Here is a 13,629-nt window from a genome sequence, read left to right as displayed (position 1 = left end):
AGCATTTTCTGTTCCAGTCCTGTCACAGGCTTATCCTAATGCATCAGAAAATGGGCTACATAAGAAAGCAGACAGGTCACATAACAGCTATGCCACAATCATTGCACAGTTTTTCATTTGATATGACTACTAACCAGTTGTCCACCAGGCTGAATCGCCATCACCAAACTGTGACTATCAAGCAAAGTGGACCACCCTGTGGCACAACATGCAGCTTACCATAAAATGCTTGATTTCAATGGCTAAATTAAACTATGGAAAATACAGGATGGAATGCAACAATATTATGGAAAGGTTAGTTGCTGTTTACCATACAGCAGAGATGCTGAGTCACAGATAGGCACAACAAAAATACTGTCACAAAAAAGCTTTCAGTCAATAAAGCCTTTGTTAAAATATATATATATATATATATATCTCACACACACACGACCATAGTCTCTGGCAGCTGAAGCCACACTACGAGCAAAGCAGCAGCAGTGCATGACGGGAGAGGCAACTGACCGGGGGGAAGAGGGAGGCTGGGGTGGGGAGGGGGAGGTATAGCAGAGTAGGTGTGGGGGACAGTGACGTGCTGCTAGGAAGCGTGCAGGGATGAGGTGGGAAGAGGGTAGGGTAGCTAGGTGCAATGGGGAGGTTAAAACAGGGGGCGGGGGGGATACCTGAAAAGGAGAGAGATAAAAAGACAGGGTGCATTGGTGGAATAGAGGTCTGTGTAGTGCTGGAATGGGAACAGGGAAGGGGCTAGATGGGTGAGGACAATGACTAACGAAGGTTGAGGCCAGGAGGGTTACGAGAACTTAGGATATATTGTAGGGAGGGTTTCCACCTACACAATTCAGAAAAACTGTTGTTGGTAGGAAGGATCCATATGGCACAGGTTGTGAAGCAATCATTGAAATGAAGAATGCGTTGGACAGCATGCTTAACAACAGGGTGGTCCAGTTGTTTCTTGACCACAGTTCATCAGTGGCCATTCATGCACGCAGACAGCTTGCTGGCTGTCATGCCCACACACGATGCAGCAATGTGATTGCAGCTCAGCTTGTAGATCACATGACTGGTTTCACAGGTAGCTCTGCCTTTGATGGGATAGGTGATGTTTGTGACCAGACTGGCGTAGGTGGTGGTGGGAGGATGTGCAGGACAGGTCTTTTATCTAGGTCTACTACAGGGATATGAGCCATGAGGTAAGGGGCTGGGGGCACGGGTTGTTTAGGGATGGACAAGTATATTGTGTAGGTTCGATGGACAGCGGAATATCACTGTGGGACGGATGGGAATGACAGTGGGCAGGACATTTCTCATTTCAGGTATGGAACAGTGGCAGCCTCTGTACAGCCTAGCCACCCGTGGTCATTGCCTCTGCAGTGAAGAGTGGTCCTCTCGAAACATACTGAGGGTCTCACTGAAGCCTTTACAGACTGTAATTATCCTCCCAACCTTCTACAAAAGCACATTTCCCGTGCCTTATCTTTCCAGTCACCCACCACTTCCTAAAGTCTCACCGTCCGGCCACAGGAGCATTCCCCTCATAACTCAGAACCACCCAGGACTGGAGCAACTGAATTACATTCTCTTCCAGGGTTTCAACTACCTCTGGTCATCCCCTGAAATGAGAAATGACCTGCCCACTATCCTTTCCATCTCTCCCACAGTGGTATCCCGCCATCCACAGAACCTACGCATATACTCGTCCATCCCTACACAACCCCTGCTCTCAATCCCTTACCTCACGGCTCATATCCTTGTAATAGGCCTAGATCCAAGACCTGTCCCATACATCCTCCCATTACCACCTGCTGCAGTCCGGTCACAGATATCACCTATCCCATCAAAGGCAGGGCTGCCTGTGAAACCAGTCATGTGATATACAAACTAAGCTGCAACAACTGTCCTGCATTCTATGTGGGCATGACAACCAAAAAGCTGTCTGTCCACACAAAAGGCCACCGACAAACTATGGTCAAGAAACAACTGGATCACCCTGTTCCTGAGCATGCCACCCAACACGACATTCTCCATTTCAATTATTGCTTCACAGCCTGAACCATATGGAAGCTTCCCACCAACACCAGATTTTCTGAATTGTGTAGGTGGGAACTCTTCTTGCAATAACTCCTACATTCCTGTACCCCTCCTGGCCTCAAACTTTATTAGTCATTGTCCTCACTCATCTAGCCCCTTACCTTTTGCCATTCCAGCACTGCACAGCCCTCTATTCCACCAATGCACCCTGTCTTTTTACTTCTCTCCTTTTCCGATAGCCCCCTCCCCTCCCCCCTCTCCCATCTACTGTCTAGCCTCGTGATAGCACCTAGCTGCCCTACCCTCTTCCCACCTTATCCCTGCACACTCCTCAGCAACACATCACTGTCCCTCATCCCTATCCTGCCATCCCTACCCCTCCCCACCCCAGCCTCCTCCTTACCCCCACCCAGTTCTTTCTCCCATCATGCACTGGTGCTGCTGCTCGTAGTTGGCTTCCGCTGCCAGAGACTGTTGTGACCATGTGTGTGGGTGTGTCCTTTCCATAATATTGATTTTAATGGTTACTTGACTACCTAGACCATTTGGATCCTTCCCACCACCGTCAGATTTTTTGAACTGTGCAGATGGGAGTTATCTTTACAAGACATTCTCCACTCCCGAAATTATCCCAGCCTCAAACTACGATCATCTACTGTTCCCACACTCTCTACTTACCAGTTTCTGCCTCCTCTGTCATATACCTTCTCCCAATTCAAGTACCCTCACCCTCATTGTGCCAATGCACCCTCCAGTGTTTCCCCTCTCTTCTCCTCTCCTTTACTGCTCTTCCCCCCCCCCTTTCCCTACAGCCTCTAAACGCTGCCCTTGGCAGCCTTATGCTACCACCTTCTAGTCCCTACTCACCACCAGACAGCACTCTTCTCTCCACCCACCCATATTCTGCCATCTCTCGCTCTTCTTGTTTCATTTTCCATTGCTGCTTTCATTCAACGCACCAGTTGTAGTCTGGCTAGAAGGGCCAGAATGAGGGGTCATGTATGCGTAAGATGTGCCTGCTTGTGTGAACGTGTGTGTATTTTCCTTTATTTTCTGAAGAAGGTTTTGGTCGCATGTCATCTATATGGTGAGTAACAATCTATCCCTTCCAATACTGGAATTAAGCTAGAGCAAAAAGCTCATGGTGTGCTGCACTCTTGATGTATGCCCACATTGCTCATTATTGGTCAAAATATCAGATTCTCAAAAGGAAAACTACCCAGAATCTCAATAATAGGAATACGGAATTTATAAAGCTACACTTAGTGTACACACCTGGCAGAAGGTAAAGCAACAAAAGACAAGAATTACATGAACAGGTATGTCAGATTCAGACTGTTCTTTATGCAATGAGAACACACCACAGTGCAAACTCTAAGGCCACAGCACACTTTGATGATAGCATGTGGGGTAAACCAGCACTGGTTGTGTAGGGGGAGGGGGGAGGGGAAGACTGGAAAGTGGGGGCAGAGATGTGGGCACCTGAGACAATTAAAGAATCGAACTCCCATGTATAAAACAGCTTCAAACATCTGATTACTTACAAATAGATTACAGTATTTAAATGTTCACTTTTAAGCAACTGCCCTCCCCCAACCCAACATACACAAAGCACTTGTGTGACCACTGTCTCTGGCCAGCGAGGCAATATTTATTGGCACAAGTTGCATGTAGGATAAGAATTTACAGTTTTTTTTATAAGACAAGATGAAAGCAATGGTGTTCACAGATGACTTTATGATCGGGGGAAACAAAGGGGAGGATATTCAGGAACAGCTGAATGCTTGGGAAGAAACTGTGAACAGTACGGAATGAAATTTAATGTACACAAATATGCAATACTGGACACAACTAGAAAGAAAGGAAGACCAACAAGTGGAGTACAGAGTGGAGATGAACAATTGAAAAACGTGGGAAGTGTGACAGAGGAAAATGAAAGAAATGTGGCAGACAGGCAGAAGCAATCTTGTGAAGTGTTAGGAGCCTGGCTTGGAAGAAAGATGTCTAGCATTCCAATACTGACCTACACATCTGAAACATGGGTAATTAAGAAAAGAGGTGTAAGCAATTTACACGCATGTGACATGAAGTTTCTCAGAAGTAGTATAGAAGTAACAAGGAGAGAGAGGTTTAGGAGTGAAAGGGTAAACGGTACTGTCTTGGTTGCAATTTTAGTTTTTTACTTTTCAACTACACATTTCACCTTATTTGGGCATCTTCAGGTTATCTTAATTTGGTATTTCTTAGAAGGATCCTTTAGTCAGTGTAGCCAAACGGCATCATCGAATATATCAGGCCCACATCGCCTTTGTTGAACTCAGTAAAAACTTTTCTAGATGACGCAAGTGACATCAAGACCTGCATAACGCGTTCCCGTTCACAGGAGCGAGTAACAGAATAAGATGGGGCTGAGGTAAAAAGCATAATGCGCCATACCGATACGCATCCAGTGAATAACAGCAATATGAAATGGATAGAGGTGTGTGTGTGTGTGTGTGTGTGTGTGTGTGTGTGTGTGTGTTTTCTCCATCTAACGACTTAGTCTTATCGGTGATTTCTAACAGTGCCCTCCACTACACTGTCAACACCACTACCCATTTCATGTAACTATTTATTTGCTTGGAAAATTCAGGATGGAGTAACAGTAATATTATGAAAAGGATAGATTGCTACTCACCATATAGAGAAGACACTGAGTCACAGACAGGCACAACGAAAAGACTGCCATACATTTGAGCTTTCGGCCAAAAGGCCTTCTTGTAAATAGAAAACAAACAAACACACACACACACACACACACACACACACACACACACACACACACACACCATTTCTGACAACTGAGGCAAAATTTATTTGCTTAGGCACGCAAACAAGTTGCACGGAGGATAGGAATTTACAGTGTTTTATCCAAAGGATACATCAGGATCTGCGTAACACTGCAACAGCTTAATGCCACTGCCTTCTGGACATTCATAAACTGTCACACGGTTGCTTCCCACAGCTGCAAATATTAAAGGCTGTCCTTCCTTTAAATGATGGTTAAACTGAGCTCCAAATAGAGGCTGACCATGGTCTTCCTTTACACTTGTCCTGTTGACAAAAACTTGTATTAGGAACATGTGTGATACTAGTTATCTAAATTACACACTGAAATGCAAATGTCAGACACTATTTTTGAAGTATTAACCCTTTTATAGCATGAATTTGCAGAACTAATATCATGGACATACAGAAAATTTTTGGAAAACCAACCTCAAAGCCACAAATACACATATGTGCTTGTACTAGTGACACAAACATTTAGGACTGCGGAGAAGGGGATTCTAACGAATTTTACAATCCAATTACAGTCAATGCCTTTGTCAAGCTGAATAATTATGACAAATGAGTAGTAAAGTTCAGGAGAAAATAATATCAAATAAAACATACTGCTCATATTTAAATAACGCCTTACGGAGAGAAAAAAAACAACTGGAATAATGATACAAAACAGAACAAAAGCAGAAAAAAAGGCAATGACATGGCTATTTACAATTGGAATAATTATAAAACAAACAAGCTGCTAATAGGTTCACTTATCACTGTTCATGTGTGTTTCAGAACGTAACTTATAGACATATACAATACATCCTTTTGAGTCATCAGTTTTCTGACTAGGTTGATGTGGCCCACCATGAATTCCTCTCCTGTGCCAACCTCTTCGTCTCAGAAAGCACTTGCAACCTACGTGTTCAATTATTCACTGGATGTATTCCAACCTCTGTCTTCCTCTACAGCTCTCTCTAGTACCATGGAAGTTATACCCTGATGTCTTGACACATGTCCTATCACCCTGTCCCTTCTTCTTATCGGTGTTCTCCACATATTCCTTTCCTCTCCGGTTCTGCACAGAACCTCCTCATTCCTTATCAGTTCACCTAATTTTAAGCATTCGTCTGTAGCACAATATCTCAAATGTTTCGATTCTCTTCTGTTCCGGTTTTGCCACAGTCCCTATTTTACTATAATACAAGAGCTCAGATGGCAACCCAGTTCTAAGCAAAGAAGGGAAGGCAGAAAGGTGGAAGGAGTATATAGAGGGTTTATACAAGGGCGATGTACTTGAGGACAATATTATGGAAATGGAAGAGGATGTGGATGAAGAAGAAATGGGAGATAACATACTGCATGAAGAGTTTGACAGAGCGCTGAAAGACCTGAGTCGAAACAAGGCCCCGGGAGTAGACAACATTCCATTAGAACTACTGATGGCCCCGGGAGAGCCAGTCATGACAAAACTCTACCATCTGGTGAGCACGATGTATGAGACAGGCGAAATACCCTCAGACTTCAAGAAGAATATAATAATTCCAATCCCAAAGAAAGCAGGTGTTGACAGATGTGAAAATTACCGAACTATCAGTTTAATAAGTCACAGCTGCAAAATACTAACGCGAATTCTTTACGGACGAATGGAAAAACTGGTAGAAGCGGACCTCGGGGAAGATCAGTTTGGATTCCGTAGAAATGTTGGAACACGTGAGGCAATACTAACCTTACGACTTATCTTACAAGAAAGATTAAGAAAAGGCAAACCTACGTTTCTAGCATTTGTGGACTTAGAGAAAGCTATTGACAATGTTAACTGGAATACTCTCTTTCAAATTCTGAAGGTGGCAGGGGTAAAATACAGGGAGCGAAAGGCTATTTACAATTTGTACAGAAACCAGATGGCAGTTATAAGAGTCGAGGGGTATGAAAGGGAAGCAGTGGTTGGGAAGGGAGTGAGACAGGGTTGTAGCCTCTCCCTGGTGTTATTCAATCTGTATATTGAGCAAGCAGTAAAGGAAACAAAAGAAAAATTCGGAGTAGGTATTAAAATTCATGGAGAAGAAGTAAAAACTTTGAGCTTCGCCGATGACATTGTAATTGTCAGAGACAGCAAAGGACTTGGAAGAGCAGTTGAACGGAATGGACAGTGTCTTGAAAGGAGGATATAAGATGAACATCAACAAAAGCAAAACGAGGATAATGGAATGTAGACAAATTAAGTCGGGTGATGCTGAGGGAATTAGATTAGGAAATGAGACACTTAAAGTAGCAAAGGAGTTTTGCTATTTAGGGAGTAAAATAACTGATGATGGTCGAAGTAGAGAGGATATAAAATGTAGACTGGCAATGGCAAGGAAAGCGTTTCTCAAGAAGAGAAATTTGTTAACATCGAGTGTAGATTTAAGTGTCAGGAAGTCGTTTCTGAAAGTATTTGTATGGAGTGTAGCCATGTATGGAAGTGAAACATGGACGATAACTAGTTTGGACAAGAAGAGAATAGAAGCTTTCGAAATGTGGTGCTACAGAAGAATGCTGAAGATAAGGTGGGTAGATCACGTAACTAATGAGGAGGTATTGAGTAGGATTGGGGAGAAGAGAAGTTTGTGGCACAACTTGACTAGAAGAAGGGATCGGTTGGTAGGACATGTTTTTGAGGCATCAAGGGATCACAAATTTAGCATTGGAGGGCACCGTGGAGGGTAAAAATTGTAGAGGGAGACCAAGAGATGAATACAATAAGCAGATTCAGAAGGATGTAGGTTGCAGTAGGTACTGGGAGATGAAGAAGCTTGCATAGGATAGAGTAGCATGGAGAGCTGCACCAAACCAGTCTCAGGACTGAAGACCACAACAACAACAACAACAATGTTCTGATCCAAATGGATATTCATTTCTGCTATTATTCATTACTTTTGTCTTTCTTCAATTTACTCTCAGTACTTATCCTGTACTCATCAGACTGTTCATTCCATTCAGCAGATCCTGTAATTCTTCTTCACTTTCACTGAGAATAGCAATGTCATCAGCAAATCTTATCACTGACATTCTTTAACCTTGATTTTTAATTCCACTCTTGAACCTTTATTTTATTTCAATCATAGGTTCTTCGATGTATAGATTGAAAACTAGGGGTGAAAGACTACATTCCTGTGCCTCACCCTTTTTAATCCCAGCACTTTGTCTTGTCTTTCACTCTAGTTATTCCCTCTTGGCTTTTGTACGTGTTGTGTATTACCCATCTCTCCCTAAAGCTTATCCCTATTTTCCTCAGAATTTGTAACATCTTGCACCATTTGACATTGCTGAATGCTTTTTCCAGGTCGACAAATCCTATGAACGTGTCTTGATTTTTTTGTCTTGCTTCCATTATCAGCTGCAATATCATAACTCCCTTTCTAGTGCCTTTACCTTTCCTAAAGTCAAATTGATCACCATCTAACATATCCGCAATTTTCTTTTCCATTTTTCTGTATGTTATTTTGTCCACAACTTTGATGCATGAGCTGTTAAGCTGACTGTGCGATAATTCTCACACTGATCAGCTCTTGCAGTTTTTGGAATTGTGTGAATATTTTTCAAAAAGTCTGCAAACCAACATGAAGTGATTTTGTTGTCGCTTCCCCCCAGTGATTTTAGAAATTCTGATGAAATATTATCTATCCCTTCTGCCTTATTTAAATTTTGATTCTAATACTGGATCCCCTCTCTCTTCTATCACATCATCGGACAGTTTCCCCCTCAAAGAGGCCTTCAATGTCCTCTTTCCACCTATCCACTCTCTCCTCTGCATTTCTTGCTTGTAATTTCACCGAAGGTTGCTCTGATTTTATATATGCTGAGTCAGTCCTTCCGATGATCATTTCATTTTCGACTTCTTCACTTTTTTATGTAGCTATTTCACCTTAGCTTCCCTGCACTTCATATTTATTTCACTCCTCAGTAACTTTTATTTCTCTGTTCCCAAATTTCCCTGCACATTTTTGTGCTTCCTTCTTTTATCGATCAACTGAAGTATTTCTTCTGTTACCCATGATTTCATTGCAGTTACCTTCTTCCATTTTTTTTTTTTTCTCAACTTAAGTGATTGCCCTTTTTAGAAATGTCCATTTCTCTTCAACTGAATGTCTACTAAGCTAGCCCTTATTGCAGTATCTACCACCTTAGAGAACTTCAAACGACTTCTTCATTCCTTAGTACTTCTGTATCCCACTACTTTGTGTATGGATTCTTCCTGACTAATCTCTTAAACGTCAGCCTACTCTTCATCACAATTAAATTGTGATCTGAGTCCATATCTGCTCCTGGGTGAACGTTACAACAAGTATCTGATTTCAGAACCTCTGTCTGACCATCTTTTCCAAGTACACCACCTTATCTTGTGAATCTTGAACAGGGTAATTGCTATTACTAGCTGAAATTTACTGCAGAACTCCATTAGTCTTTCTCCTCTCTCATTCCTACTACAAAGCCCATATCATCCCTTAACCTTTTGTTCTACTCCTTCCCCTACGACCACATTCCAGTCCCTCATGAACTATTAAATTTTCATCTCTCTTCCTACATGCTCTTAAGCCAAGTGTGAAATTCACAAACCTAAGTATTATGTGTATGACCTGTATGTTATTTTAAAAGCACCTGAGAAGTGTATCTCAATATCAACCTTGTAATATAAAAATACATTCCACAACATACTGAATTCACAGATGTTCTTCAACCCATGGATGAAGCATCAAATTAAAAACCTCACATTACATTACAGTAACCTAATAATAGACATGTCAATTCAACAAAAAAGACAGCATGTTTAAATCTGGAAAGAGGTGGATTGAATGTCTTTTAATATTACATCTGCTCCACTCTGGTACAGCTTTCAAACCAGAACACAATGCGGATTGGCAAGACAAAAGTTGTGAGATAATCATGAGCGAGTAGGGCTATCACAGTTTGACAAGCCCTATCTCAACTTAATTTACATACATGCTAGAAGGTAATTAAAGTACTTGTAGTAGTGAGTGTCAAATAGACTGAACAACAGAGAGCTGGGAATGCTATCACTCTTCTGAGCAGATAATCTGGCACAGGCTGTTGTATGTCATACATCCTGGTTGTCAACAAGGAACAAAGCACACTGGTTGTAGTTTAATATGTTATGAGCTGTTGTTAAGTAACCTTTAACTACAGTGGCAGTTACATATGCATGTCAAGGTAAGTTGGGTAACAGAACTTCCTCACACATTCAACTCACAAAATAACCTTGACAGGAAAATAGGGAGTAACAAAATGACTTTGGCAGGAAAACAGGGAATAATTGGAGCCTTCCTGACAGGCATTCACAAATGGAACAGGAAAGAGGTGAAATTATAGTGGTACACTAAGTACTTTACTCGACATGCCTAAAGTGTTTGTACAAGCTATAGATGTGAACCCTGCCTCCCATACTGAACTATATGGCATCGTGTTAGACAGCTGAATGATGTGAGGATATGCATCCAACAGCCTTCCTAATAACCATGAAAAAGAACAACTTAAAGAGAAACCTACTGTGGACTGTATTATTAGTAAACTCTCACTGTCATCTAATGTTGTGGCTTTCTTTCACAGAATTTATTTCACACTGGAAATAATAGAATTTCCCTTGGATGTTTCAGAACTGGTTCTCTGTTAATCTCTTACAGACATCATTTCCATTTCCACTACTTTACTTCTCGCTTTTGTTTCTATTGATCACTACAGAGTACTACAATTTTCACAATCATGAGTGTTAATGCATGTAAAATACGAAAGGACAGATTAAGGCTGAATGTTCCATCGATGAAAAACTCTTCAGAGATGGAGAACATACTTGGATAGATTAAGGATGGGGAATGCAGCTGCCTGTGCCCTTTTCAAGGGAATCATCCCAGCATTACACCTCATCTTTAAGATTTATTACTCTGTACCTACAAGGAATGACCTGAAGATGGCTACACTGCTCCACTGCCCAAAACCAGTCGATTTGAAATAATAAAAACTGCAGCCAAAAACTGTAAAATAAGTATATTTTCTACACACAAGGATAATGGGTATTTCCCCGTGAGAAGTACGTTCAGTTCTGATAATTTAGAGAAATTATACAAAACCTAAATCACAACTGCCGCTCCTGCCTAATGGGAGTTTAATGCACTAACAATTGTAACCTCACATTTAACTGTAATGAAGAAACATCACTCACACAAATTCTAAATAGTTGGATAGTATACAAAATCACAATACCATCAAAGGAATGGCCACATAAAACAAATAGTGGCCTGAACCTAAACTTGAAAAGAACTCTTAAAGTCAGTTGCTGTGAATGGGTTTTCTAATGTTAAGCTGTTAGTGGGAAATGTAAAACTGGAGACAGCACACTGAGTACTGCAAGGAGGACATTATCACATGGTGTTTTTTGAGGCACACAATTCAAATGTCCAATTACCTCTAATCAAAATGCAAACTACCGAATTGTTGGCTGGTTGTAAGAAATGAGAGCTGATCAATTACAAATTCATAGACCTATGCAAAGCAAGTACAAGTTGTTAGACACATGACTGCCCAAGTATAAGCATATATGCTTACATCGATCTGAATTTTCCAAGTGGACTGTTGATGACCATTCTTATGCAGGTGAAGATAATTAATTATTTCTTTAATGCTGCACATGAAAGTTGGGTAAGAATATTTTAGATGCAGTATCATTGGTCATCTAATACACACAACAAAAATAATAGAACATAGCTAAAGAAAAATGTTGGGAGCATGGTCTTACAGATTGCTGAACATGCTACAAGACCTATTCATAGCCCTCAATATTTTATCACAATGCAAGAGTACACATTCCTTCCACTTTCCAACAAACGATTAAGTTGGTTTCATTACACAACAGTTTGAAACTGTTTCACATGCCTTCCTAAAATCAAGTAAGACACTATCAATCTATACATTCTGGGTCTCAGGAACGAACAGAGCAAGCCAAGTTTTGCAAGATCTCTGCTCGCAGACCTCATATTTATTTTTAGAGAGATTTTTCTTCTCCATGAACATTCATAACGCATCAGCATAAAACAAGTATCATAATTCTACAACAGACTGTTGTCAGCGATCAGGCCTATAGTTATGTGCAACTGTGCAAACATCCTTTCTTGAAAACGGCAAATACCTGCACCTCTTCCCACCCCTAGGCACACTTCGTTGCTCCAGTGAGAGCTGCCAGGAGAGGAGCATGTTCTGCAACATAATCTCTGTAGAATCTCGCAGGCATATTTCCAGTGTTGAATAGTTTTAGCTGATTTTCTATTTCAGGATTGCTTAGTTCAATCTCCCATTTCAGCATTTATGTAATGACTGAAAGAGGACCCATATTACAGTCTTCTCCAGCAAAACAATTTCGGAAGACCGAATTCAGTATTTTGGCCTTCTCTGTCATCTGTCTCGGTGTCAGTATGGCCACTGAGCGATTGAATAGATGACCTCTATCTGCTTGCTTACTTTACATCGGACTAAAACTTCTTAAGATTTTCAGTTTGATCATTTGGAAAAATTTTACTTCAAAATTCACTGAATAGTTCTTGCTTTTCTCCCCCAATTCTCACTTTGGCTTCATTCAGCTTCTCTCTATCTACCAGGCTTTGATTGCTTAAATTGGAGATTAAGCTCTCTTTGCTTTTGCAGCGACTCTTAACATGGCTGTTGAACCACGTTGGGTCTTCTCCATCCTTTACAACTTCACTTGGCACATAATTGTCTAACGGATATTGTACAATGCTTTTGAGTTTTACCCATTTGTGCTCCACATCTTTGTCTTCTGACCTGAATATTCAATGTTGAGTACTTGAACACTCTGAAATACTCAATTTCTCTGCTAACCAATAATATTTCCATCCTTTATTAACATTCCTTGTTACACCCTTACTCACTGACCCTGTCACAGCTTTATGGTCACTGATTCTCTCCTCGATGCAAACCGATTTTAGAAGTTCTGTTAGTTACTAGGTCTAACACACTGGTTCTTTAACTATCTACATGAAGTAATTATCAGACCAGACATTCGAACAATCTGTTATCTGCACCTGAAGGATGATGGTCAGGGACCAGTGCCTAGTGTTACACTCGTCCCTGTGAGAAGAAAGCAGTAGATGGAGACTTGATCAGTTGGCTGTGGTAGCTCATGGTCCACACGCTTTGTACACTAAACGGTGAGGATGTATACTTTGTTTTGCGAATGTTAACTCAACTGCGAATAATAAGTGAGTCTCTAACACTGCAATCTGAGTGGATTCGAATCATACAGTACTGAATTCCTGGTCCTCCAGTAACATTTACATTTCTGTCTATGGAGACAAACATTTTGGTCCTTGCGAGCCTGATGGATGGATCTGACGAAGTGACATGCAGGATCAGCCATCCACTGGTGGAATGGCAGTGACTAGTTTCAATGAAGCAGCATGGACACCCAGCCAGTAGCATCAACACAGTGCATCTATAAGCTAAGTTCCTGGGTCTGGCTGTCCTACTTCCTATAGCACTCATTCTAACTGTTGCTTCTGCTGTTGCCTGGCACTACTAGCTTTCCAAGATGGACAAGGTTTTAAGAAAGAACCCTGCTATTACACGACTGTTGGTGAAAGCAAACTTCATGCAGTTAATGTTTGGAAACGAATTCGAAATAACAGGCAAATAGGGCACTTTGGATATTACAGTCAAGCTAGAACAGTTGTGAAAGACTGTGGAGAAGTAAGAGAATGTATAGTCACAGTTCAAATTGTTTTAAGA

The 13,629-nt window shown here is 41.2% G+C and overlaps 1 protein-coding gene across 3 annotated transcripts in view; it reads right to left on the bottom strand.

Annotated features, from left to right (window-relative positions):
- LOC126482156 (polycomb protein EED) overlaps positions 1-13,629 on the bottom strand; it is an 82,377-nt gene that overhangs the window by 27,018 nt on the left and 41,730 nt on the right. For all 3 annotated transcript variants that reach the window (XM_050106143.1, XM_050106151.1, XM_050106136.1), the window contains exon 3: positions 4,950-5,121. In XM_050106143.1, coding sequence (XP_049962100.1) covers positions 4,950-5,121 — 172 coding nt within the window. The remainder of the gene's footprint in view (positions 1-4,949; positions 5,122-13,629) is intronic.

Source organism: Schistocerca serialis, chromosome 1, assembly GCF_023864345.2.
Source record: "Schistocerca serialis cubense isolate TAMUIC-IGC-003099 chromosome 1, iqSchSeri2.2, whole genome shotgun sequence".
NCBI classification, from domain to species: Eukaryota; Metazoa; Arthropoda; class Insecta; order Orthoptera; family Acrididae; genus Schistocerca; species Schistocerca serialis.
This window is presented reverse-complemented; position numbering and strand designations above follow the sequence as displayed.